Source organism: Dasypus novemcinctus, chromosome 11, assembly GCF_030445035.2.
Source record: "Dasypus novemcinctus isolate mDasNov1 chromosome 11, mDasNov1.1.hap2, whole genome shotgun sequence".
NCBI classification, from domain to species: domain Eukaryota; kingdom Metazoa; phylum Chordata; class Mammalia; order Cingulata; family Dasypodidae; genus Dasypus; species Dasypus novemcinctus.
In genome coordinates, this window is record NC_080683.1 from 99,201,527 (window position 1) to 99,226,241 (window position 24,715).

The 24,715-nt window shown below is 38.6% G+C and overlaps 1 protein-coding gene across 2 annotated transcripts in view; it reads left to right on the top strand.

Annotated features, from left to right (window-relative positions):
* GJA1 (gap junction protein alpha 1) overlaps positions 1–19,170 on the top strand; it is a 35,923-nt gene extending 16,753 nt beyond the window's left edge. The window contains exons 1-2 of one of the 2 annotated variants that reach the window (XM_004469071.5): positions 7,444–7,677; positions 16,245–19,170. In XM_004469071.5, coding sequence (XP_004469128.1) covers positions 16,262–17,413 — 1,152 coding nt within the window. In that variant the 5' untranslated portion in view covers positions 7,444–7,677; positions 16,245–16,261 and the 3' untranslated portion in view covers positions 17,414–19,170. Of the gene's footprint in view, positions 1–7,443; positions 7,678–16,244 lie in introns of those variants that run through there. The other variant, XM_023591895.3, reaches the window with a different exon arrangement.
* Positions 19,171–24,715: the final 5,545 nt, after the last annotated feature.

Consider the following 24,715-nt stretch of genomic DNA (forward strand, 5'->3'; position numbering starts at 1 on the left):
TTTTAAATATTTACTTTAACTATTTTGCCATTCATATGATTATTATAAAATTCATTAAAAACATAAAATTAACTAAATAATTTATTATAAGGCAAGACGATTCCATACTATTATATGTATTTTTTATATATATTCTAAATCATCAAATGAGTTTCCCTTTTCAAATTGTCAATGTATCTCTTACATATATGTATAATCTTCTTTGGAAATAATATCTAAACTCTACGTTTGAGGCTCTTCCTGAACGCGAGCTCCAGATCAAGTGGCTCTGGTACTAAAGAGCTCTCTGTCCAGCCCTCACCCTGCTCCTTGGCCTCTGGGTGTGAGGGGATCTAGATTCCAGGGTAGGAGTTAGATCTGCTTTGACACTGAGTTGCTAACCACTTCGATTTTAATATCTTCTCTTTCCCTCTTTTTCATTCCAGCCTTGTGAAGTATAACGTACCTGCAGAAAAAGAAACACAGCCAAGTGTGTAGGTCTGAAGAATTTTTGCAAATCATTGAATACCTCTGTTTAGCCAGCACCCATATCAAGAAAGTCTTTACCAGCATTCAAGCAGCCTTGCTTGAGCCTCCTTGTCTTTGTTATTTCCCCTTTGAGGTGAATCACATAGAACGTACTTTTCTTTGTGTCTGGTGTCTTTCAGTCTTTCTTTTTTATCCATATTGTTACAGGCAGTTGTAGATTATTCATTATCATTGTATGATATACTCTTTTGTGAATATACAATACTTTACCTTTTCTACTGTTGATGGGCTTTGGGAAGTTTTCCATTTTTCAATTTTATGAATATTAATCCTCTGAACATTCTAGCACAAGTCATTTTTTTTATAAAGACTTATTTTATTTATTTATCACCCTCCCCCCCCCCCCCATTCTCCCCCTTGTCTGCTCTCTGTGTCCATTTGCTGTATGTTCTTCTATGTCTGTTTGTATTCTCATTAGGCAGCTCCAGGAACCTATCCTGGGGCCTTCCGGAGTGGGAGAGAGGAGATTATTTTCTTGCACCACCTCACCTCCCCTGTTTTGCTATGACTTCTTATTTTCTCTCCTCAGTGTCTCTTGTTGTGTCATCTTGCTGCACCAGCTGTCCGCGTAGGATGGCACTCCTGCACGGGGTGGCATTCCCCTGTGAGCCATCACTCTGTGTGGGCCAACTCACCACCTGGGCTAGCTTGCTCTCACGGGGAGGCCCTGGGCATCGAAACCTGGACCTCCTATATGGTAGATGGGAGCCCTATTGGTTGAACCACATCCATTTCCCACAAGTCACTTTTAAAAATTAACTTGTAGGAATTGTTTATATTTTCTTGCTATGAGTACCTTTGTCAGGTACATATGTTGTGAATATCTTCTCTTCCTTCGGGTTGCCTCTTATTAATTTAATGGTTTCTTTTGATAAAGAGAAGTCCATACACTTAATCTAATCTAAATTATCATATGCTTTTTTCCTTTATGGTTAGCCCTTTTATAAATATATATATTTTTTGTTTTGTCTTTTGTTTTATTTTTAGGTACTGGGGACAGGGACCTCATATGTGGGAAGCTGGTGCTCAACCACTGAGCCACATCAGCTTTCCTGAGTTGATTTTTCATTTGTTTTGCTTGTTGTTGTTTTTTTTGTTTTTTTCAGGAGGCAGTGGGAACTGAACCCAGGACCTCCCTTGTGGGAGGCAGGCACTCAATCACTTGAGCCATATCCACTCCCAGTTAGTACTTTTTGTAGTCTGTTTTCCCGTTTTACTGGTCATGAATCAGGTGACCCATGTATGTGTGGTTCTTTTTCTGAAGTCCCCATTCTGTTTCATTGGTCAGTTTAACTATCCTTGCACAAATAATGTTCTTTTAATTACTGAATCTTATAATATAGATCCTTCAGTTTTGCTCTTCCTCTTCAAGGTTGTGTTGGCTTTATATGTTCTGCATTTCCATATAATTTTTAAAAAATCAGCTTGATTTTCATACACAAAAATAAAAGATGAATCTTTTAAAAGTCTGCTGGTATTTTGGTTAGGATTGCATTGAAATCTATAGATTTATTGGGGTAATATCGGTATCTTTTACGTAAATCAAGAATACAGAATCTAGGAGTAGGTAGAAAATATATACACATCAGAAGAACACCTCTGAGAGGGTGATCTTCGAATCCAGGTCCCTGAAACACAGCAGACATTTTGCTAATTAGCATCCTTACTATCAGGTATGAATTTTCACTGATGAAATTAGTGGTGTGTTAATCAGCATAACGAATGTTAGAAATAGGCTATCCTTGGTGCAGTTCACAGCATTCAGCCTACATGGATGGGCTATACTTTAGAGGCTTTTGCATGAACAGGTTTTTTATATCAAAGTGGTCCTGGGTCTAGCCGTTGGTTTAGAGGATATCTCTTGGCTGAGGCTGTATATAACTATAATGGAGTGTTTTATCTGGGTTATTGCTACTTCTGCCCTAAAAGAACTTGCAAAGTGGTAATCTCAGCATCTAAAAAGAACAGAGTTGGGACCCTGTGAAGACAGGGTAGGGAAGGGATAGCTTTGGTATGAAGGAGCCTCGGCTATCTTTAAGTTACATCTTGTGGATGAAGACGTTCTGCCTTCAAATTGGGCTGTCCCTAGCCTCCAGTGTTTTGTTGTAGGTGATGACCTCCTATAAAAGTTTTGCTCCTCACTTTTATAAAATCAGTACCTACCTGAGGCTAAAGTTCTACCCGTTTTCAATAGCTAATAATAATTAATAAGCAAACTAGAGGTACTCTTACAGGTGTAATGCATTCTTTTACGTTTTATTTTTCTTAGATTTATGTGGGCTATAATTGTTTCCACACATAACAGAACTTGTCATTACTATGAAGAATGATTTCTTAGAGATAACTGTGTTGGCTCATGCTATACTAAATGAAAACTCTATTAAATTTGGTGGTGTCCATAAAGGACATGTACTATATAAAGTTGTGCATAGCCACCTCCTTCCCGTGTGCCAAAACAGACTTAGACATACAACAGAAGGCATTTTAACAGCTTTGCTAAGTGGTGCATGTAAATATCTCATGTGGGAATTTTTATCTCAGCTGATTCCTGAAGCAATGCTGTCTTTTCTTTTTCTTTGACTTCAGTTCAACAAGTATATAAATAATTTTTTTCATGCTTTTGTTGTTTTAGCTATATGTTTGTTCTTATACTTGATTAAAGTTGTAAAAATTTTGCACCAGAGGTGTCACCTCCACTTATGAAATGCAAAGTACTTCAAGTTCCCACTGCACCTAGTACAATTCCATACACACAAAACAAAGGCCAGTGAACATGCTGAGGAGGTAACTGCTTTGCTGACAAACTTTTAAATACTTAAATAATGTTCATTTTATTTGGTCTACAATTTAAGAAAAGATTAAAAAAATTTTTCTTATTTTGCTCAATGGTTTTTAGCAGACAAATTCTTGGAACAAACAGGCCAATTTTACTTGGACTGTCAACCTGTAGGTCTTATTTACAGTGTCTCTTTATACAACCAAAGCTAATGTATGTGTAAAATATATGCAGAAACCTCTTGCTTTGCCTCTGGTCTTTTTTTTTTTCAAAGAGGGCATAGTAATAATAGGATGCTTAAAATAGCATCCCCGCCCCTCCATGGAATCAGAAAAAAAGAGCATGTTCTTTAAAAAGAAAACAACCAAAAAAAGTTATTCTTTCCTCTACTGTTATTTGCTTGCTTTTTCAAAATTCAATTAGTTAACGCTCAAACCCTAAAGCTGAATGTTCAACCCTGATACTGTTTTTGTCTTCACTACATAATTTAACAACTGTGCTATTAGCACAGTTCCTGAGACATAATAAATATTTGCTGAAAGAATTAAAGTAAATATTCATAAATAATTATAAAAATTAACCAAGCTTCATAAAAAGGTAAAATTAAAAAAACAAATATTAAAGTATCAAATGACTTCCCAGTTACTTCTTAGGATGTTCATTTTCACTCCGTACAGAAGGTGGCGCCAAAGACACATTTATCCACGGGATAGAAATCTTTCCCATTAAACAAAACAAAATATAACAAAATATTCCCTCGACAAACACTTTTTTGTGTGTAGCCTTACAGTAAGACCCGCTTGGAGATAAAAGCGAGCTGCAGAAATGAATTTAAATTTTACCACATTCAAGCCTAGCTTTGATCCTTAAATCACTCTCAGGGATGACAGAATGCTAATAATAAATGGGAAGTAAGTTTCAGGTAAGTGAAACTCCTTAGTTAAGAAGCAAATTGTCAGATCCCAGAAGAATACCTATTGGAAAAGGATTATTTTGCACAAGTCTGTAATATGGTAGGAAATCTTCACTACTGTGAGGGAAATATAATTGAACAACAAAGAGTCATATTAAGAAGAACACATTTTCTGGCTGGCTTGACCAGTTTGAGTACATTTCTAAGCTTTCATTTTTATTGAGCTCCAAATTAACTTTTACTCTTATATTGCTGTCAAATAAAAAGTAAAATGGAAATAAAAAGGAAATTCACCGATTCTGATGCTAATGAAGGTAATCTAAATGACAATGCCAACTTGTTTGATTACTAGACCATCCTTAGCTCTCCCGATCTCAGGATAATCCTTTTACTCTTCAATGGCTGCCTTTGAATTCCCCAGGAGATATTGCAGACTTTGTCAACTCTGTTTAACTCACTCTTAACTCAGGTGCAGCGGATAACCTTAGCTATTTTATGTGAGAAGTTATCTTCAAACCCTGGTTTCCTAATGTCCAACTCTCTACCTCAAAATATATTTTTCTTCTGCATTCATTCTTATATTAAAGAATAACTCTCCTATTTTCAAAGCTAATGACTCCCCTGTGATTTTTCCTTTACACATAAGCCCACATGAAGTCATTTTACATGAACTTTTCCTTACACTGCGCCATCTCCTCATCTTTTTTCTTTGTATGCATGAAATGGGAAAATCCCCTAAAGCTGAGTGCTCTTTCTGACTCACCTTCTAAATCATCTCTTAGTAATTTCTTCTGTACCTGTGGCTTCAACTATCCATTCTTTGGATATAATCCCAATGTTTATAGCAATTTTAACCTGAAACTGCACAGTCCACATTTTAAGTCATCAATCATATATCTCTAGATAGATGTTTCAGTCTTCAATACAAAAATATTCCAAATTGAAATCATGATCTGTTTCTGTAAATCAGTACCCTCCCCTGACTTCCTTTTGCTTATATGTTAGTATCATCAGTATTTTCCCAATCAAAACTCCAAAATCAGTTTCTATAGCCCTTCTCTCCTGTACTCCCCATTTAATTCTTATCTCTAACTAGCCTCTAATCTACAATTGTCAGTTCTGTTTAAATGTTTATGGTACTCATTAAAATGAGAATAATCCACCAGAGTTTGAGTAAGATAGGCATTCAAAGTCCTTAAAAATTAAAAAGAAAAAGTCCTACAGGGAGGCCATTCTCGTTAACCTAGCCCGGTTTTGGCTGTTTCTCAGAGGATCACATTTTGGTGCCATTATTCTAAAAGAGGAGAAGGTCACATAGAAAGTCTTCATCTTCTAAAAATGATCATGGGTAAATCATTTTAGAAATAGAAGACACAGTATATTCCACATGTTAAGAAAATTAATTATTTAATTAGTGGTCCATGCTCTGATGATGACTCTCTTTGGCTCTTAGTTCTCTTTCCAGTTGGTATATAGGTATAGGTTAAAATACTTAAACATCAATATCCTTTATAGACCTAACAAAGCAATTAAAAATAAATACAATTTTCGCTTTAAAACCCTATTATAAAATATCCAATGACACGTTTTCTTCATATGATTAGTTCTAAATTAGCATCTTAGGAATCCGTTTAATAAAACTGATAGTATCAGTAATATGTACAAGAAACATAATTTTACAAAAGTAAATCAAATCATTATGCAAACTAAATGAGGCAAAGGCTACTCTTTTTTAAAAAGGGGAGAAACATTTTCTTAAAATGAAAAGAATAAATCACCTTTTTGTGAATGTGTTCTGAATCCAATGAAATACATTTTAGTTAGTACAAAACAAGTAGAAATTTTTGAAGGAAAGGACAATATAAAACACAAAACCAACATGTATGGGTTGCTGAGTTTCAAGACCTGAAAGTCAGGTTACAGTTTTACTTCCATAAAACCTATTTCCCCCTTCCTTCATTTAAAAAAAAAAAAGTCCTCTTGGGAATAGTAAAGCCAGCAAATGAGGGAGCAAAATCATGTCTAAGAACTGGTATTTCAGAAGATGTTTCCTTAGCCATTTCAGTGAAAGTATATTTAGTGAAAAGTATCTACCAGGAAATACTTGCAATTCTTCTTTTCTCTGGTATTTGTATTAGTAAGAAAAGGGTTAGGAAAATGAAGGCTGGATGAGTTGCTTTCTTTCCAGCGAATAATGGCCGAAAGGTTTCCCTGCCCCATCTCAGGAGCGTCACTGAACTCTGTTTATGGGGAATTGTCCTACCACAGCCCTGGCTGTGGCATCTCGGGATCCCTCAAGCAGCGGCCTACTCTAAGAATGAGGCCACATGACTCAGGCCATCAAAAACCCTAATGCGGAGTCCTGAAAAAAAGACAGGGCAGAAGCCATGGAGAAGCACATAAAGATCATACACACAGCTTTACTGTCATTTGGCAGAAAACTCTCCTGAGGGTTTAGGGGGGAGTTGCTCTCAGGGAGGAGCCTATCATTTTGGGACCCCCCTTAAGGACAACTTAATGTATCAGGCAATTTCATTCTGCAGTCAATAAAAATATTCCATTTCGCCATACAGATTTGGTTTCAAGTGTGTCGCCATGTATAAGGGCTGAGATCATACTGCAACAAAACTGATTTTATTTATATATATGATAGTTTTACTAAAATGAAGGAAAGAGTAAAAATTCAAAGTGGTCAAGGGGCTGATGGGTAGATTGAGATGGATATTCAACCCTGTGTGTTCTTTTTGGAAAGGTCTCACTCCGGTCCTCAACATTTCCTTTGTTAATTGTCTGCTTAAATTATGGGGAAAGGAATTAGATCATCAAATAATTCACTCACACCCACCTTTAACTTCACACACCTTGTCCAAGATGAAACCATTTTGCACTGGCTATATCCTTTCCCACTATGTTTATACATTCTAAAATATGTTCCTTTTCTTTTAAAGAAAAGGTTGTATGATTATAAAATATACAGTTTTAAAATTTCCCCTAGACTTCTGGTGAAACAAAGACCAAAACCCAGTCATTGTTATGTGGAAGGACTAACTCCACGTCGTGGCAGTCACGTCTCTAATGTCATTTCGTTTTTTTCTTGTCAGCAAATTTAAACCGCAACTTTATATCCTCTTCGCTGCTCCTTTCCACGTTCTCCAGCGTCCGCTCCACTCTCCTCCCCGCCTCTCCTTTCCCCTCCCCTTTCTTCTAGCCCCTCCTCCTGGTTGAGTCAGTGGCTTGAAACTTTTAAAAGCTCTGCACTCCAAGTTAGAAAAAAGCTTTTACGAGGTATCAGCACTTTTCTTTCATTAGGGGGAAGGAGTGAGGAAAGTACCAAACAGCAGCAGACTTTTAAACTTTAAATAGACAGGTCTGAGTGCCTGAACTTAATTTTTCATTTTACTTCATCCTCCAAGGAGCTCAATCACTTGGCGTGCCTGCTTCACTTCTTTTAAGCGAAAGAGTAAGTTTTAAAACACTTTACCTATTAGTTTCTTTTTCTACAAGTAAACTTTTCGAAAGTTTTTAAGTGTGGTAAAATGTAACTTTGATTTAGGATACTGTAAATGGAGTGATGGACTTAGAAAGTGTTTCTATAGGTTTAAAGTTAAAACTGAACGTTTATTTTGACTATTAAAAGTTTCTGTTACTGATGCAACAGGTAAAATAAGGTCCAGATCTTTGCGATTACAATAAAGAACTAGTTTATTGGATATTTGATTCTGCATTTAAGAATATAATTTTCTTAGAACATAACTTTTGTTATCAGTAAGAGTCTAGGTGCTTAGTCATTTGTTTGGGGGTGGGGGGGCAGAGTTGGGAATTGACTGACAGCAGCTCTAAAAATCAAAATGCAAATTCGCTTTAGTGTGCTTGCGATAGAATTCTACACTTTGTGGTTTTTTGGTTTTGTTTTGTTTTTCCATATGGAAACCTTGATTGATGTGCAATATAACCTTGCAATGCAAACCTCTTGACAAAGTGCTTTGTTAAAACCTTGTGGTTACTTGACTTCCCACGTGGTCTCTTCCTAGACATTCTTCCCATTAAACGAAAAGGTATGAAACTCAAGAGTTGTAATATTAAGCATTTTTAAAGCAAGAATGCACAGTTACTTTGTGTTAGCAGCCACTACGGGAAGCTTTGAGACCCTCGGGAGAGCAAGCTTTTTCTCGAATAAGTTGGCAATTCAGGAGATGAAGTCCCTTGAGTAGGTGGTGGTTACTTACAGAGTATTAAAGAACAGACGTTTAGAAAACAGTGTATGCCTGGCTACGTTTTTAAGGGTTTGAGCTGCCAGAGTACTTGCACGTAGTCAAAGGTTACACTGATTTGTTAAGAGGATTCAATTTCTTAAATGCTTTTATTGGTAACACATTCTGTGAGCCATGAATGCGTTTCCTGTCCGGTAGGGAGTTTTTCTCTGTTCTGCCTCCATCCACAGACTAAAATAATTGGTTTGAATTCTTGGTGTGACCCTGCAGTTTGAAGTTTTTGCACCAGAGTATGCTGAAAAAGCAATTAAAAATGAAACGTGCAGAGGCCAGAGGCCTGGGGCCGGCGCGCGCGGGGCGCCTCCTGCCATCTTAGCATCCGCCGCCTTCGCCCTGGACTCCTGCGCTACCCCGGCCCGTGGGGTTTTGAGATGTTTCCTTAAATCCTTACAAGTCAAACTGTGCGCAGATCCGGGTTCTGACGCCGGAAAGGAAGCGGGGGGGAAGAGAGGAGGTGGGCTAGGAGCCAAATGGTAGAGTAGCAAGTGATTAATGAAATTTGTCAATCTAATTACCCACCCCTTTGCACCCCCTCCCCGTCCGCACCGTCCTTTTTTTTTTTTTTTCCTTGCTGGATGCAGCGCTATAATATAAACGGTGGTAAAGAAACGTGAATCCTTTGGAAATTGTTGTGCTTAAATTGCACTTGTAACTCTCCTGAAAGTTTCTCGAAACTTCCCGAGAATGAGGCTGACGCTGAGAGGGGAGTATAAGGGAGGGGGAGTGGTAGACGGTAAAAGCTCCTTAATGAAATAAAGCCGGAGGTAATGACGCGTCCAAATGCAAATCAGTATTTGATTCAGGGTTCGGAATCCCGGGCCTTGGCTTCCAAGTAGCAAGTCGGCCACGCTTTCATCTGAGTTACCAATCAAATATTTGCCGAGCATCTCTGATAAAGTTGAAGATAAGCTTTCCTGGACCAACTTATCCATCTTCCCCCTAAGGCGTGCCTCTCCTTCGCTCTAGAAGTACAAGTGGGGAGAGGAGGGGGAGAAACCTATAAAATGTGATGAAATAGCCCGGCTCTATTTCAACTTGTGTGGAATTTCTTTTGCTCTCCGAACCAAGTCAGTAATGGGAGATGCTGATTCTCACTTTGGAAAAATCAGGCACACTTGAACCCAGTCTAGCGGGTCCTGTGGCGATTTAGAGAATAGATTATAGGATATCCCTATCTTCGGATAGGCCGCATTGAGCCGAAAAGGAGACCAAGGATCCTTGGAGGCAAATTCTGTCCCGGCAGTGTGTGGAATTCTGGACCAACGCTCCTGAACCAACAGGTTCTCCCAGTGCATGGATGGATATATTGTACTTTTCGATGTGTCGGTTTAGTTGCTGTCCTCTGCCTGGAAAATGCAGTGGTAGTGCTTGCTCCTGCTTGTTTCACTGTTAGACATTCTGCATGTTTTTGTTGCAGCTTGAGGTCTATTACACAGCTGCCCCTCCACTCCCTTCACTCAGTTCCTTGTCCTTATGGGGGGGTTCCTCTACTGTCTGTTGTGGGAATCATGGATGTTATCCAGAAGTACCTTGGTATGAGCCTCAGAGCCTTTATATATGATACCTTGGGGGAAGGAATGATTGGAAGTTCACTAATGATTAATATCTTCTACCCGCCCTTCCTGTGGCTCTGACTTTGCTTCAGGGATCTCCTTAGTTTGCAGAGATGTGGCTGGGCTTATCCATACAAATACCACTTCACCCCTGTAGAGAGAAGGAAATACCTCGCGTTTTATGTTTTTATTATTATTATTGTTGAGATAATGAAAATGCTCTAATAACGTTTGTGATGAATGTTTAGCTATGAAATTATACCACATACCATTGATTATACACTTTGGATGAGTCGTATGCTTTATTAATATGTATCAATAAAATTGATTTGTTAAACGAAAGAAAAAGGGAAAAAATCACCCAAAGCTTCTCCTGGGAGTGTTTTTGTTTGTTTGTTTTGAGAAGGGGCTAACTGCTCAAGTTTTCCACTTCGCCCAACTGTCCAAACTCATCATTTTGGCTGTTTGTACAGACCATCTATTGCCAAAATTCAATGATTTAAAACCATGTTTTTTTTCCATATATCAATAGCTTTATAAAATTCCCTAATTTTCACATCCATAGCTACCTAAATAATTCATAGAAAAATGTGTTTTATGGAATACTTAAGATTCACAGCAATATAGAAAATGAGGTCTTTTTTTTAAGTAGTTGTACTGGACAAGATACAGTCTATAGGAGATTTGGGAGAGTAGCCTCCAAATAGGTACACAAAGACAGGCAGACACTCTTCATGATCAGTTGATAGTGAATTCCTTCCCATAAATCTGCTATGGAATTGTGAAAATAATAATGTTGTACTCATTAAAAAGATCACCGTGACAACTAATTTTGGTCACCTTTAGGAATGTTTTAATCATTTTTGCTAAAGAAAAGAAGCCAAAATTTAAAAATAAATAGCTCAAGATCTTTTGAAAAGTAAGAGCTAAAGAGATTTATCAGCATGAGCTAGCTCATAAGATAGAATGAGCCCTAAAGGTGTATTTCTGTAATGACAAAGTAACCAGTCTGTTCAAAGGAAATAGGCTTAAAGTCCATCAGATCATAAATGAACTATATGGCTTTAACTTGAAGCTTCTAACTACTGCAGAATTGCTTGGGTTTTTCTTCCAGCACTCCTAAAGCCTTAGTGAGTTTGTTCTGTAATAGCTATTGTACTAGGGAAGGAATTGCCTCTTATTGGAGGCATCATCCTGCCTTTTGATGGGGTTGTGTCCCCCCACTCCTTGAATTCCCATCCCATCTCACTATTCATTGGAGACCAGTATAGGCTGACTGTGTAAAGGAGTGAAAGCCAGGGAAAGAATGACTTATTAGCGTGTTTTTCCTCCAAAAAAAGCTTTATTCTATTCTCTTCAATGCTGAAGAAATTTTAAGGATGTCATTCTTTACAAAGTAATCAGAAAGCAGTGAGGCAGGATTTTAAATAGAATTGATATTTATGAGCAGTGTATTTGGTGCACCACCACAGAGTTAGGCTAACTATCCACGCATAAGGAAACAAAGGTTGAGCATGATGTGATGAACTGGGTTATTTAGTCAGGGAATATTTTCCATGATCTCTGACTCAAATCATTCACCTGCCCATGTAGACTCAGACTATATGGAGATGTGTTATATTAATCAGGGTTAATTTCAGCTGCTCTCCCCTTTGGAGCTCCAACCTTACTCTCTCAAAATAAATCCAAGGTTAAATAGGCTTCTCTTGTAGTAGTGTCTGGGGCTGCAATAAAATCACGTGGAACAATCAGAGTTAACAATACTGCAGATTGGGCAGAAAACACAAGTTTTACATTGTTTTGTTTTTCTTAACCTGTAGCAACATAACTCAAGAAACATTCATGATACCTGATCAGGTTCTTCAAAAGACCCCCAGATTATTACAGTCTTGATTTAATTTAGGAAACTCTTTATTGAAGAGCTCTTTTTCTTAATTCGGTTAATACTGCCTGCTCAAGTCATTTGAAAATTTAACAGTCAATGCAATATGAAAGGCTGACACTACCACTTTTAATGTGAAAGTCCCCTTTTCAATTAATTTGGAACTTTAGAGGTTTGGGATTTTAAGAGTCCTATGACGTGAATATTCACTACATTTAAAAGAATCCCTAGGATTATGTAAAAAAAACAAACAAACAACAACAACAACAAAAAAAAACAGATAAAACTTGGTCCTTTTTTTGTCTCCAGTATTTTTTTCATACAGACACTGTTTTATTCATTCATCAGGTATTTATTGAGCAAGTCTTTTCAGCAGTAGACAAAACAAATTCCTATGGCGCTTACATTCTAATCATGGAAGACAGATAGTGATAAATCCTGTTTATGGAGGGAGACAAACAGTAAACAAGTAAAACAGAAGGAGGGGGAGTGACAGGCCTGGGGAGGTGTATTGCTTTTTCGTATTTGATGGTCAGGGAAGTTACTGGTGAGGTGGAATCTGAGCAGGAGACCTCAAAGAAGAAAGTCTGCCACGTGGAGGGATGGATGGAGCTGAGGGATGATGGGCTTAGATTTTGGGGGTTTTTTTTAGATTGACTCTGCTTGGAGAGTAACCTGTAGATGGGCAAGCAGGATGACTGAGTTAGTGACAGGAAGTCTAAAGAGAGAGATTGAGGTTAGAGCAGGGATCATGGTGAATTCTCCTGGAAGTATTAGCATATAAATAACATGGAGAGACTTGACTACAGCTTTGGCATGGTGATTTGTTTTTAAGGACTGGCAAAGGGGACAGTTACAGATAATTTTTAATTTGACATTTTATATTCGGGACATTTCAGGGAGCAGCAGAAGTGGGAGGTGAAGGGAGTGACAAGGGGCCGCTGAGCCAAGGGTGAGCTCAGCTCCCAGATGCCCCAGGAGCAAATGCTCTCATCTAGAGCGCCATGGCCTTTTTGGATACTTTCCGTTCCTTTCTGCTCTCCTGGCATTTCCCCACTCTTGAATATTTTGAACAAAACAGCACACCAAAAATGCCAGTGAATTTTTATTTGCCTGCTTCTCCAAAACCTTACTTCAGAATCACCTGGGGTATTTGTTTTTTTAACAAATTCTGCCCATTGATTGTGATGCAGCTCAGGAACCATTGGGAAGGGACAAGAGGGACTTCTGACAATTCATACATGACTTTTGCCATTTAGCCTAGGGGCCAAAAGAGCTCTCTTATATGGAACATAGAAGGCAGGAGAAATGGTGCTCTGCTGCTGTCAAGCCTCTGCTCCTAATGAGAAATTTTCACAGCCCATTAACTTAGACTTTGGTCGGCATGCAGAATTCCAATTTGGAAGCCTTTACTTGTAGCCACCTCAGTCTTCAATGAAGACTTCTTAGAAAAATGAAAATATTAGTGGGGGTGGGAGACAACCTGTTGATAAGAACTTCTGATTCATAACAGCATGAACTAACACCCAGAAAAGGTAACTTTTTGTTACCCCTTCTTGAGACCCAAACATTGTGCGCCATTGCATTAAACATTATCTGATGGTCTCTATGGTAGTGGTGATGGCAGGTGTCTATATATTAGAGGATTCTAGGTGTCCAATTGAAGAATTCCTATCTTGTTTAGATGAAAAAGCATTTAACTCATTAATACAAATGATGGCTGCATGGGTGGTTAAAGAAAAAACAATTTTGTAATTAGATTGCTGGTGTAGTAATAAAGAATTAGTGCATTGAAAACTGCCCGATGGCCCATTTAATAAACTATTATATTTACTCCTTGATTCTTTTAACAGATATTTAATTGGGCACTTAGCAAATGCCAGGTAGTTCTGGAAGCACTAGATGTACAACAGTAAACAAAACAGACTTGTCTCTCCCCTCCTGATGCTCACAGTATAGAGGGAGATTCTGTTCTAGAGAATAATAGGATGGTGGGGAGTAATCTAGTGGGTTATCCATGAAGGCTTTTCTGAGGAGGTGGCTTACAGCAGAAAGCTTTAGAAAGGCAGGGCCTTGTTCCTCTACTGCAACCAAGGAAACTCTCCTTTGATCAGGTTTACATACTGAGCTTTCATATAAGATATCTTCTGCTGAAAAGGTTTTCACTGCAAAGAAAACTCTGAAAACCCTCATCACCAGCAGCTGCAAGGGAGGAAGGGGGTGAGATGGGGGTGGGCAGCCTGGCCCTTACCTCACCACTCCTGCCCTGACCCTATGGGGCAGTGGGATCTCAGAATTATACGAAAGTCAAAGTTTATTTCCCGGAGGATGTAAAGAAACTTTGTAATCAATTGCCAAAAGCATCTACACATATTTTACTTAGAATGATGGCATCTACACATATTTTACTTAGAATGATGATGAGACACTGCCTGAAATGATAACTTCTGTCCAGCTACATTTTTAAACATGCTAAGTCTGTCTTGAGCTCTACTGTTGCAGGGATGTGTTGATGTATACAAGCAGTTTATCATTTTGTACTTGATTTACTTGGTTTTTGTTGCTTGTGTTTCCCCTCACAATTGGAATATGTATCTCTGAGCAAAAGCAGATGACACTGCCAAAATATTGGAATTCTCTACAAACAGAATTGGGGCCAATTTACACATCATCACATAGAAACTGTCTATTGATAGGGCTCCAAAAATTCAGTTATCGTTGCCCTAAAAGAAGGGAGGCTTCCTTTTTTATTATTATTATGTGACCTGTCCAGCCAATCTCTGGGCTCTTTACCAAGATGTCCATCGGCTGCTAATTTAGATGGCTGGGGCATACCTTTGTTTTATCGATTAGCCATTTCTTGGTTCCATCTAGGAAGTTCCAGGCCAGATTTCCATTCCGTTTCATTTTCTCATGGCCTCTATAGCCAGAAATATAATGTTGCATTGTGGGGAGGAATATTCTCCTGGATTTCATTTACATCCCACAAAGAGAATGCTGCTCATAGTTAAACTCCATGAGAAACTCCTTTAGATTCAGATTATGAACATGTTTCTAAGAAACCCATGTGATCCTACTTTTAGTTACACTGTTTAAAATTCATTGCTGTGCTCCTGGGAAGTCTGTGCTTTGTTTTTAATTATTAAATAATCTTAGACTACTTTATCCTTTTCACAAACCCTCCAATTACTACTCTGCTGAAAATGAGTCCATGTTCTTTATGCTTGGTACATGGCATGTTACTCATTTCTCCTGACTTCCAGCCCTGGCTAAAATGTATTATATATCAAAGGCTGGAAACATTTCTAGCTTTTACCCATTTTTATTATAATTTAAAAACCAGTGTGATACCTTGAAAGCCTGGGGCTCGTGAGCTCTCGAGTCTTCTTTTGGCTCTACTGATAGCTAAATAGTTCCTATACCCTTCGGAACTCAGTTTTTTATCCATTAAGTGGATTATTGCCAATTAAAGTATAAATTTGACTAGATAAAATAGCTCTGGGGCTCCCATCAGCCCTACAGATTTTGGCTTTCTTCTCATCCCAGTAATGGGGATGTCCTAGACTCAAGGCACCAAACTAAATCAGTTGTACAGGCTGAGAATATTTATCATACTATAATTAGTATTGAGACAAATTCCATTTCTCCATGATGTGATGTGCATAGTCTTTGTTTTTGAAGTTAGTTTCCTGCATAATAATGCCCTGTCAATGGAATATTTCAGTACGTTTTTTTCTTTGACACAAGACAGACTACTGGACCATATGTGTTGCTATACTTAAGAACAGACATGTAAAGGACTGTTACAGAGAATGCACAAAATATACTTGATACACCAATGGGAAGCATTTCAGAGAACTAGGAATAAAGTGATAATATATAATAGGATCGTGGTTTGGCAATTGAGGTTGTGTGTATTCTTGCCTTAATTCTTAAGATACCTTAGCTTTGAATAATACACATCAGCATTGTTCTTAAGCATATATCCCAGACACAGGCCTACCAGGCAAGAACTGTCCTCATTTATCAGACTGATAAAATATCACAGGCACTTAGTGCAGACAGCTTCTCAAGTCACATGGCAAGTCAGTGGTTGAACAAGTAACACATCTTTGCGGCTTCAAATTGCAGTTCACTCTCTGCCACAGACTCCTACTTTATCTTGAGAGATTTGTGAGATCTTTTGGGGGGGGGGAGGAGGAGGGGACAGAAAGAGTTTGCACTTGGTTCTTGTTTTTTTGTTTGTTTTTTGGAAGAGTGCTAGCAAACTGATATTTGAAATCTATGATCATTTAGTAGTCCTTTTTTTGTTTCTTTGCAGACGGGCACCCAGGCAACATGGGTGACTGGAGTGCCTTAGGCAAACTCCTTGACAAGGTTCAAGCCTACTCCACGGCTGGAGGGAAGGTGTGGCTCTCAGTTCTTTTCATTTTCCGGATCCTTCTCCTGGGGACAGCGGTTGAGTCAGCCTGGGGTGATGAGCAGTCTGCCTTTCGCTGCAACACTCAACAACCTGGTTGTGAAAACGTCTGCTATGACAAGTCCTTCCCAATCTCTCACGTGCGTTTCTGGGTCCTGCAGATCATATTTGTGTCTGTACCCACCCTCTTGTACCTGGCCCACGTCTTCTATGTGATGCGAAAAGAAGAGAAATTGAACAAGAAAGAAGAGGAACTCAAAGTTGCTCAGACTGATGGTGCCAATGTGGACATGCACTTGAAGCAAATTGAAATAAAGAAGTTCAAGTATGGGATTGAAGAGCATGGGAAGGTGAAAATGCGAGGCGGCTTGCTGCGGACTTACATCATCAGCATCCTTTTCAAGTCTATCTTCGAGGTGGCCTTCTTGCTGATCCAGTGGTACATCTATGGATTCAGCCTGAGTGCAGTCTACACTTGCAAACGCGCTCCCTGCCCACATCAGGTAGATTGCTTCCTCTCTCGCCCCACAGAGAAAACCATCTTCATCATCTTCATGCTGGTCGTGTCCTTGGTGTCTCTGGCCTTGAACATCATCGAACTCTTCTACGTCTTCTTCAAGGGCGTTAAGGATCGGGTGAAGGGGAAAACTGATCCTTACCACGCTACCACCGGCCCACTGAGCCCTGCCAAAGACTGTGGATCTCAAAAATATGCTTATTTTAATGGCTGCTCCTCACCCACTGCTCCACTCTCGCCCATGTCTCCTCCCGGGTACAAGCTGGTGACTGGAGACAGAAACAATTCTTCCTGCCGCAATTACAACAAGCAAGCAAGTGAGCAAAACTGGGCGAATTATAGTGCGGAGCAAAATCGAATGGGGCAGGCAGGAAGCACCATCTCTAACTCCCACGCACAGCCTTTTGATTTCCCTGATGATAACCAGAATTCTAAAAAACTAGTTGCTGCTGGGCATGAACTACAGCCACTGACCTTGGTGGACCAGCGGCCTTCCAGCAGAGCCAGCAGTCGTGCCAGCAGCAGGCCTCGGCCTGATGACCTGGAGATCTAGCTAGATACACACTCCAGAGCATCAAAATTTGGCTCAGCAGTAGAGAAAATTTAAAAGAAAAGAAAAAGAAAAAAAAAGGTGCTGTGGAAAGGGCACCTGAGGTGTTAATTTTGTTCCAGTGGAGGGTGGTACTCAACAGCCTCGGGCAGAGGCTTTAGAACACACAAAGACATTAGAATATAGGGGTTCACTGGGGGTGTCTGGGATAAGCGGGTGGACAGGGAAGATTTAAGGGAGGTACATGTTGCTATTTAAAGTAGGTGATTTAAAGAACTTAAACTTTAAATAAAAATTGTGTTAGGTGATCCATAGGTAAGGGCTTCTTTTCCCCTGCACCTCATCCCACCACCTGCTAGAATGGTTTTAGAATGATTTATGTGTATGTGAAAGTGTGGGTGATAGTTGTTTTGCCATGAACCAAGATAACTTTTGCCAGGAAACAAATACTAAACTTTTTTTTTTTCAACAAGAAAAGGCGGATTGTCCTATGTCCCTGCTAAAAACATTCCATTGTTAAAGTTTGCACTTTGAAGGTAAGCTTTCTATCTCCGACCCTCCAGGTGTCAATGGACTTGTGCTACTATAATTTTTATTCTTGGTATTGGCTAAATGTTCAGACAAGGCCCACAAACTTTCCACGCTCTTCCAGATCTCAGCCAGTTATAGGCACAGTCTGTGTTTCACATCCACATGCGTCATCATACCATTACCATCCCTTCCTGTCATCATTCCTTAACTATTATTCACATTCATTTAGTGATTTCTCTGAGCATTTTTAAAGTAGTGTGGATGTCACTTAACATTTTTTGAGTTCGAGTCAGGGAAGCAAGCCATGCTCAATATTTAACAATCACTTGTATGTGTGTTTGTGTGTGGAAGAGGTGTGTCTCATTTGTGGTATATTGGTACAAGCAGATGCAGTATAAACCCACACAGATTTGAAAATAATGCACACACAGTGTTCAAATTTGAACCTTCTCATGGATTTTTGTAGTGTGGGCCAATATGGTGTTTACATTATATAATTACTGCTGTGCAAGTAAATGCACACTCCCCTCCCCCCCCAAAGGGTTTTCCTCATGTATCCTACTACGGATATTGATTTAGTTGATTAGGATCCCTTTTTTTCCCCTTTTTTTCTCTTTTTTTAGAATATAGCAATGATGCTATTGCTTGACATGGATGATTTCTTTTTTCTGAAATGTAATCATTGATGCTTGAATGATAGAATTTTAGTACTGTAAACAGGCTTTAGTCATTAATGTGAGAGATTTAGAAGAAATGCTTAGAATGGACTATTATGTGTGCCTACATGGATTTTGTAGTAACTGGTGTTCTTGGGTTTTGTCCTACTTAATACACATTAATCCAGAACTTGTTCTATTATGAGTTTGATAGTCTTTAGGAGTGATCAGCAACTTTGATGTTTGCACTACAGTTTTATTTACAATGCAAGAGAGGTTGAAAGAGGTTTCATCGTACACATGTAACTAATTTATTTGAAATATATGCTAAAGAAATCTACCAGTTTCTCCAAGTACATTTTTAAACTCAACACAGGTGATTGGTGAAAATACTGAATATGTTTTACTTCCTGCAGATCAGCTACAGAAACATTTTGTACAATGAGATACTAATTTGTTTGACATTCCATGATAAGCTACTGTCATGTTCAGCTTCATTGCATCTAATGTAGTCCATCAGATCATGTGTTCTGGAGAATGTTCTTCAATAAAATTTAATTTAGTATAAAGATAGCCTCTTCTGTGCGATTTTTTTTTTCTTCAGCTTTTAACTACTCAAGTTTAGCAAAGACATTTCTGTTTATGAGGACTTGAGCAAAGAGATCCACATTTTCAGGAGTCTTAAAAGTACAGTAATCGGGAAACGGACTTTGGCCCAGTGGTTAGGGCGTCCGTCTACCACATGGGAGGTCCGCGGTTCAAGCCCCGAGCCTCCTTGACCCGTGTGGAGCTGGCCCATGCGCAGTGCTGATGCGCGCAAGGAGTGCCCTGCCACGCAGGGGTGTCCCCCGCGTGGGGGAGCCCCACGTGCAAGGAGTGCACCCATAAGGAGAGCCGCCCAGCGCGAAGGAGGGAGCAGCCTGCCGAGGAATGGCGCCGCCCACACTTCCCGTGCGGCTGACGACAACAGAAGCGGACAAAGAAACAAGACGCAGCAAAAAGACACAGAAAACAGACAACCGGGGGAGGGGAGGGGAATTAAATAAATAAATAAATAAATCTTTAAAAAAAAAAAAAAAAAAAAGTACAGTAATCAGCTAGTTTCAGAGTAACATCAGTTTTAATTTTTAGATGTACAAGTGTTTTGGATTTGGAATATAACTTTAATGAGATAGGGTTTAAGGTAAGATGATAATGTAGTACACTTACACAAGACAGAAGTGAGCACTGGAAGATAAGGTTCAAATTGCGCTTTTGCAGCACATACACTAAAATTGGAATGATAGAAGATTAGCTCCCTGTGCAAGGATAAGCATTCCATATTTTAAAATCCATATTTTATCTGAAAAAAACTAAAAATTTTAAGCTGTGAGCCTCCAGAAGATTAAAAAAAGGGTCAATTTGAGTTTAATCATGTCCAGTGGCAAAACAATGAAATAGACCTATGATCTATTCCACGACAGTCTGAAAAGACAAAGTAAGACCTTAAACATTCCACCCTAGGCAAAGTCAACCACTCAAAGGAAGTAGAACAATCCTGGGCAATTAATATGGTTAGGCAGTTTAAAAACGTAATCTTCTTGAAAATTACTGATGCATAAAGTAGTCATAATTTACAAAAACCTGGTCCAGTTGCTGCTTTTGGGGGACAGAGCATGAAGATGTAAGTAGGGTATAAAGTCAAGGGATTATCTCAACCTGTTTCCTGGCCAGTCAATATAATGGGTAGAGTCAACATGTCTTCAAGTATCATTGGGCTGATTGAGAATCAGATGAGAGAAGGAAGTTTTCTCAGTGTACATAGTGTGTATGTGTTTGTATTTTCCTATTTACCATAGAGACTAGAGAAAGATTTACTAGTATGTGTCCCGAGCAGGGTACATGGGTGTGGATGAAAAAGTAAAGAAACCACGGACTGACAGGGTGGAGGTATAGAAAATAAATTACAGGTATATGTGGGGGACTGGGGAGAAAGTTAATCTGTCAGAAATTACCTTATAGTCCATCTTAAATATTTACCAGATTAAGGGTTTTTTTTTTTAAAAAGTGTTTGGATATACCATACTTGTACAATTTTTTTTTTTAAGAAGCTACAGAAATGTGTAATATGGAAAGTCAAATCTCATGTCTCATTCTCCAACACACCAGAGAAGTCCTAATGCTCAGGAGGAAATATTGTTTCAAATACCTACCACCCATCAGGCACTATTCTTGGTAGTGGGAGCCATAGAACACCCATACAGTCCTGGCCCCAGGAAGCTTGCATTGTGTATCCAGAAGTTTTAAAAATGATACTCCATTCATTTTGCTTTTCTAATTGCATGTTTTCTCTAAGAATTAAACTGAACTTTATTTAAAAATTATGAGAAAGTGATGCAATAGTTGCATTCCACAAGTATTTATTAGATACTCCCCAGATACATTTTGCGTAAAATTCTATGCTTTAGCAAATTGGAAATTTTTGAATTTTCTAGGAGCAGTGTTGTCCTATAGAATTTTCTGTGGTGGAAATGTTTTATTCTTTTCAGTCAGATAGCCACTGGCCACATGTGTGGCTATTGAGTATTTGAAATGTAGCCAGCACAGCTGAAGAAATGAATTAATTTATTAAAACAAAACGCTTTATGGTGGTAATGGGGGAGAGAACTGTCAGAAAGAGGAATAGGGAAAAGGAACTTTTCAAAGTCCTTTCCAGTCTTAGATTCTACTGGTTACTTCTTATTTTGTAAGAATAAGAAACAAATTTGAAGGAAAGCCTCTGCTTTTGTATGAAATTTCCTAGCTTTTCATTAATAGTCACATATTTTATATTACCATTGTGTTACTTCAGAATTTTACACACAAACTTTGTCTATTTTTAAAAGCGGCAGAGAAATGTCATTAGATACTAAGTCCAATTCCCTTATTTGGTTCTCCGTGTTGTGCCCGAGCTACCAAAGTGATAGCTTTTCATTAAGCTACCAGGACAAGGGCCTTTCTTTTACCTTGTTTCGTGAAAATTGCTGATGCTCCAACCAGCTCGGTCGGGTTAGTTCCTTGCCCACACACTGCCTCTCCTAAAAATTCTAAATTTCAAATTCCAACATGCCAAAAACAGCTGTGCTTTCCACTTGGAGGCTGAACAAAATAATGAAGTTTAGGGGCTTATTAAAGTCTTAAAGCGAGCTCTCTTTATAAACAGCACACCAAGAGTGTAGAAACATGTTTATAATCCTTTCTAGCTCCAAGATTCTGTTTTCACCTTTTCTCAATGGGTAAAATATAGCTGAGCCGTTGGCATGTCAGAATTTGCAGCTGGCAATTTTCAGAACTTAAGAGCAGGCATGGAACAAAAAGCCCAGAAACACTGCTTCAGGAAGACTAGAAAAGGAAGAGTATCATATAAAAAAAAGCTAATTTGTAGGGGGAAAAACCTAAGGTTTGTCTCCAGTTCTTCAAAGGTATTCAAATTCCAAGTGAGATGATTTCTTCTGGTCACCGGATGTTTCTTTCAAACGATCAAATGCTTATTTAGGCTATGACGTGTAGAGTAATTTCAATGCCCACACACCTTCCTGTTGAATTTAAAAACAGTATGAGGCATCCACTTTGGAAGGCAAACCTTTAGAAGCCAAATACTATTTAATACCGTGAGCTCTCTGCCCCCATGTGAGATGGAACAAAGTGGGGCTTGGTCTGGCTTTTGGGCTGGAGTCCTTGGCCAGTCAGTTACTCTTTACAAAACTGTTCATCAAAACTAACATCTAGAATAAGATTGTTTTTAATTGCTAAGGTAGCAAAAGCCATAGGGGATGTTTTCTTTTAAGTCAATGAAAGCTGGGTTCATCCCTGGGGCCTCCTGGTGAAAAAGTAGAGAAAGCGTTCCTGCACGGCGAGCCAGTGCCCCACGTGGTGAGCCAAGTGCCCACACAAATGCCCGCGTGGTGAGCTGAGTACCCGTAAGGCAAGCTGAGAGAGACGAAGGGGAGAGTCTGGTGCAGCAGAGACCAGGAACTGAGGTGGTGCAATTGACAGGGAACCTCTCTCCATATCAAAGATCCCCAGGATCAAATCCCTTTGAATCCTAGAGGAGAAAGATGAGAAAAGAAGACAAAAAGAGAAATAGATGCAGAAGATCACACAGCAAATTGACACAGACAGCAAAAACAGCAGGGCAGGGTAGAGGGAGGGGGTAGGGCGAGGGGGGTAGGGAAAAATTCAGTGAACAGGGAGCAAATGTGGCTTCAGTGGCTGAGCACTGACTTCCCACACACGAAGTCTGGGGTTCACTCCCTGGCCCTGGTACCTCAAAAAACCAAACAAACAAAAAGTCAATGAAGAGAAGAGTAAGACTGCTTTCTGCTTTGAAAAAGTTTGGTCAGAATTATATATTGTAGATATTCAGGCATATTTATGAATTCTGAACACAGTCAACTAATTTATAAACCCTTCCTACAGAAGTTCAAAGCAACCCTAAGTGCAATACTGTGAGAAAGTGACTGCATTTGAGGTTAACTCAAAGAACACTTGAGGGTAAAAGTTTAAATGTTGATATTCCTTAAACAAAAAGTTGGAATCTCAACTCCAGCCAGAGTTCCAGAATCTGCTATTGCCTTTAAAGACTTTAGTGTAGCTCAAGTTAAAGTTTTCCTGAGCTCAGAGCAACTGGAATTAAATTGACCTTAATAATTCTTTGGTATGTTAATTCATAATCATCCAAGCTAGTTACTACTTAAAGATCTATTCAAGGATAAATAGACACTACCAGAGAAGTAGTTAAAGACAGTGCTCTTCTCAGACAGTTTCCTGTATTTTGGTCAAGCTTGTCAAAGACTGCCTTTTTGGGAGCAGGTAATTTAAAAATATTTAGGGGGAATCACCTTCCATTTATGCGTTTCAAATTTCAGTGAGACTAAAGTAATCTGGAAGTTAAATGTAACTATATCCAGCATCCTGTCATCTATAATTCAATGTAAGTAAAAAGTGTAACAGAGGTTTGCCTGTTAATTACTTTCTGTATATTTGAAATATTTTAAATTTATCATTTTATAGCTTAAAATTTTTAAATAAAAAAATGACAGAAGATACAATAAACTATAATGCAACTGAGGATATTTCTGTCAGTTTCTACCTATTAATCACATATTTCTTCTCCAACTTTAACCTCTCACCAAAATTTTCTGATTCATGACAACTTAAAAAACATACTTTCTTCTCACATTCTGTTGACAACTGAAGTTTCAATTCTGTAATTTGTTCCTCATCCTTCATCCTTAATATAAAATTGAAGTTAACAAGGATTTTCAATGATATAGTTTTCCTTTCTCCCCCCCCCCAACATTTAAAACATTTGTTAGATTTTGTTTGCTAATTTGTAGTATCAACACCCCCCCCCCCGTTTTTTTTAACCTTTTAACAAAGGTAATATTTACCCAGATATTTACCTTTTAACGAAAAGGTGCCAGGTTCAACATTTCATTAGTAACTCTGGAATAATCTAGTAGATATTTAACCTTTGTAATTACTGAGTGTTTTTGAAAACTATTTAAAAATTGCTTTTAATTTCCATCTTTATTCTCGTCCTCACTTGTCTGGAGGATTTGCAGCACTTTGTAATTAAAGAGTCTAAGAATTATAGGTGATGGTTATCTAAAGCTCCAAGTGTAGCAGATGTGGGAAGGAAGAAGCCACTTGGCATTTGGCCAGTCATTTTTCATGAGCATTATAGCCAAGCTTTGCCTATAAATTGATGATGCTACATGATGATTAGCTATTATGGACGCAGGAAAGGGTGTTAAGGAAGCTATAATGTATTAAAAGTACTAAACTTACGAAAAATTTCAATGTGGTTATCTGATCATATAAAATAACACTAACCTAGTAAGAAAAATACTTAATTCTGATAGAAAAGAGAAAAGTGTAGTTAGTGAGTTAACAAATCAAAGGAATTACAGCTTGTGTGTGCCTTGGGGAAGTGGGTTGGTTTACTGGCACATTTGTCTTCGAAGTAAATTATTATTTAAAGAAAAAGCTCAATCTTTCAAGTTGTCATCAGTCTAGCACAGCGTTAGATAGCCAATGATCAGTTCAGGTATAAAATCAGGTTTTTGTTTTTCGCTTAAAAAATACTTTTAACCAT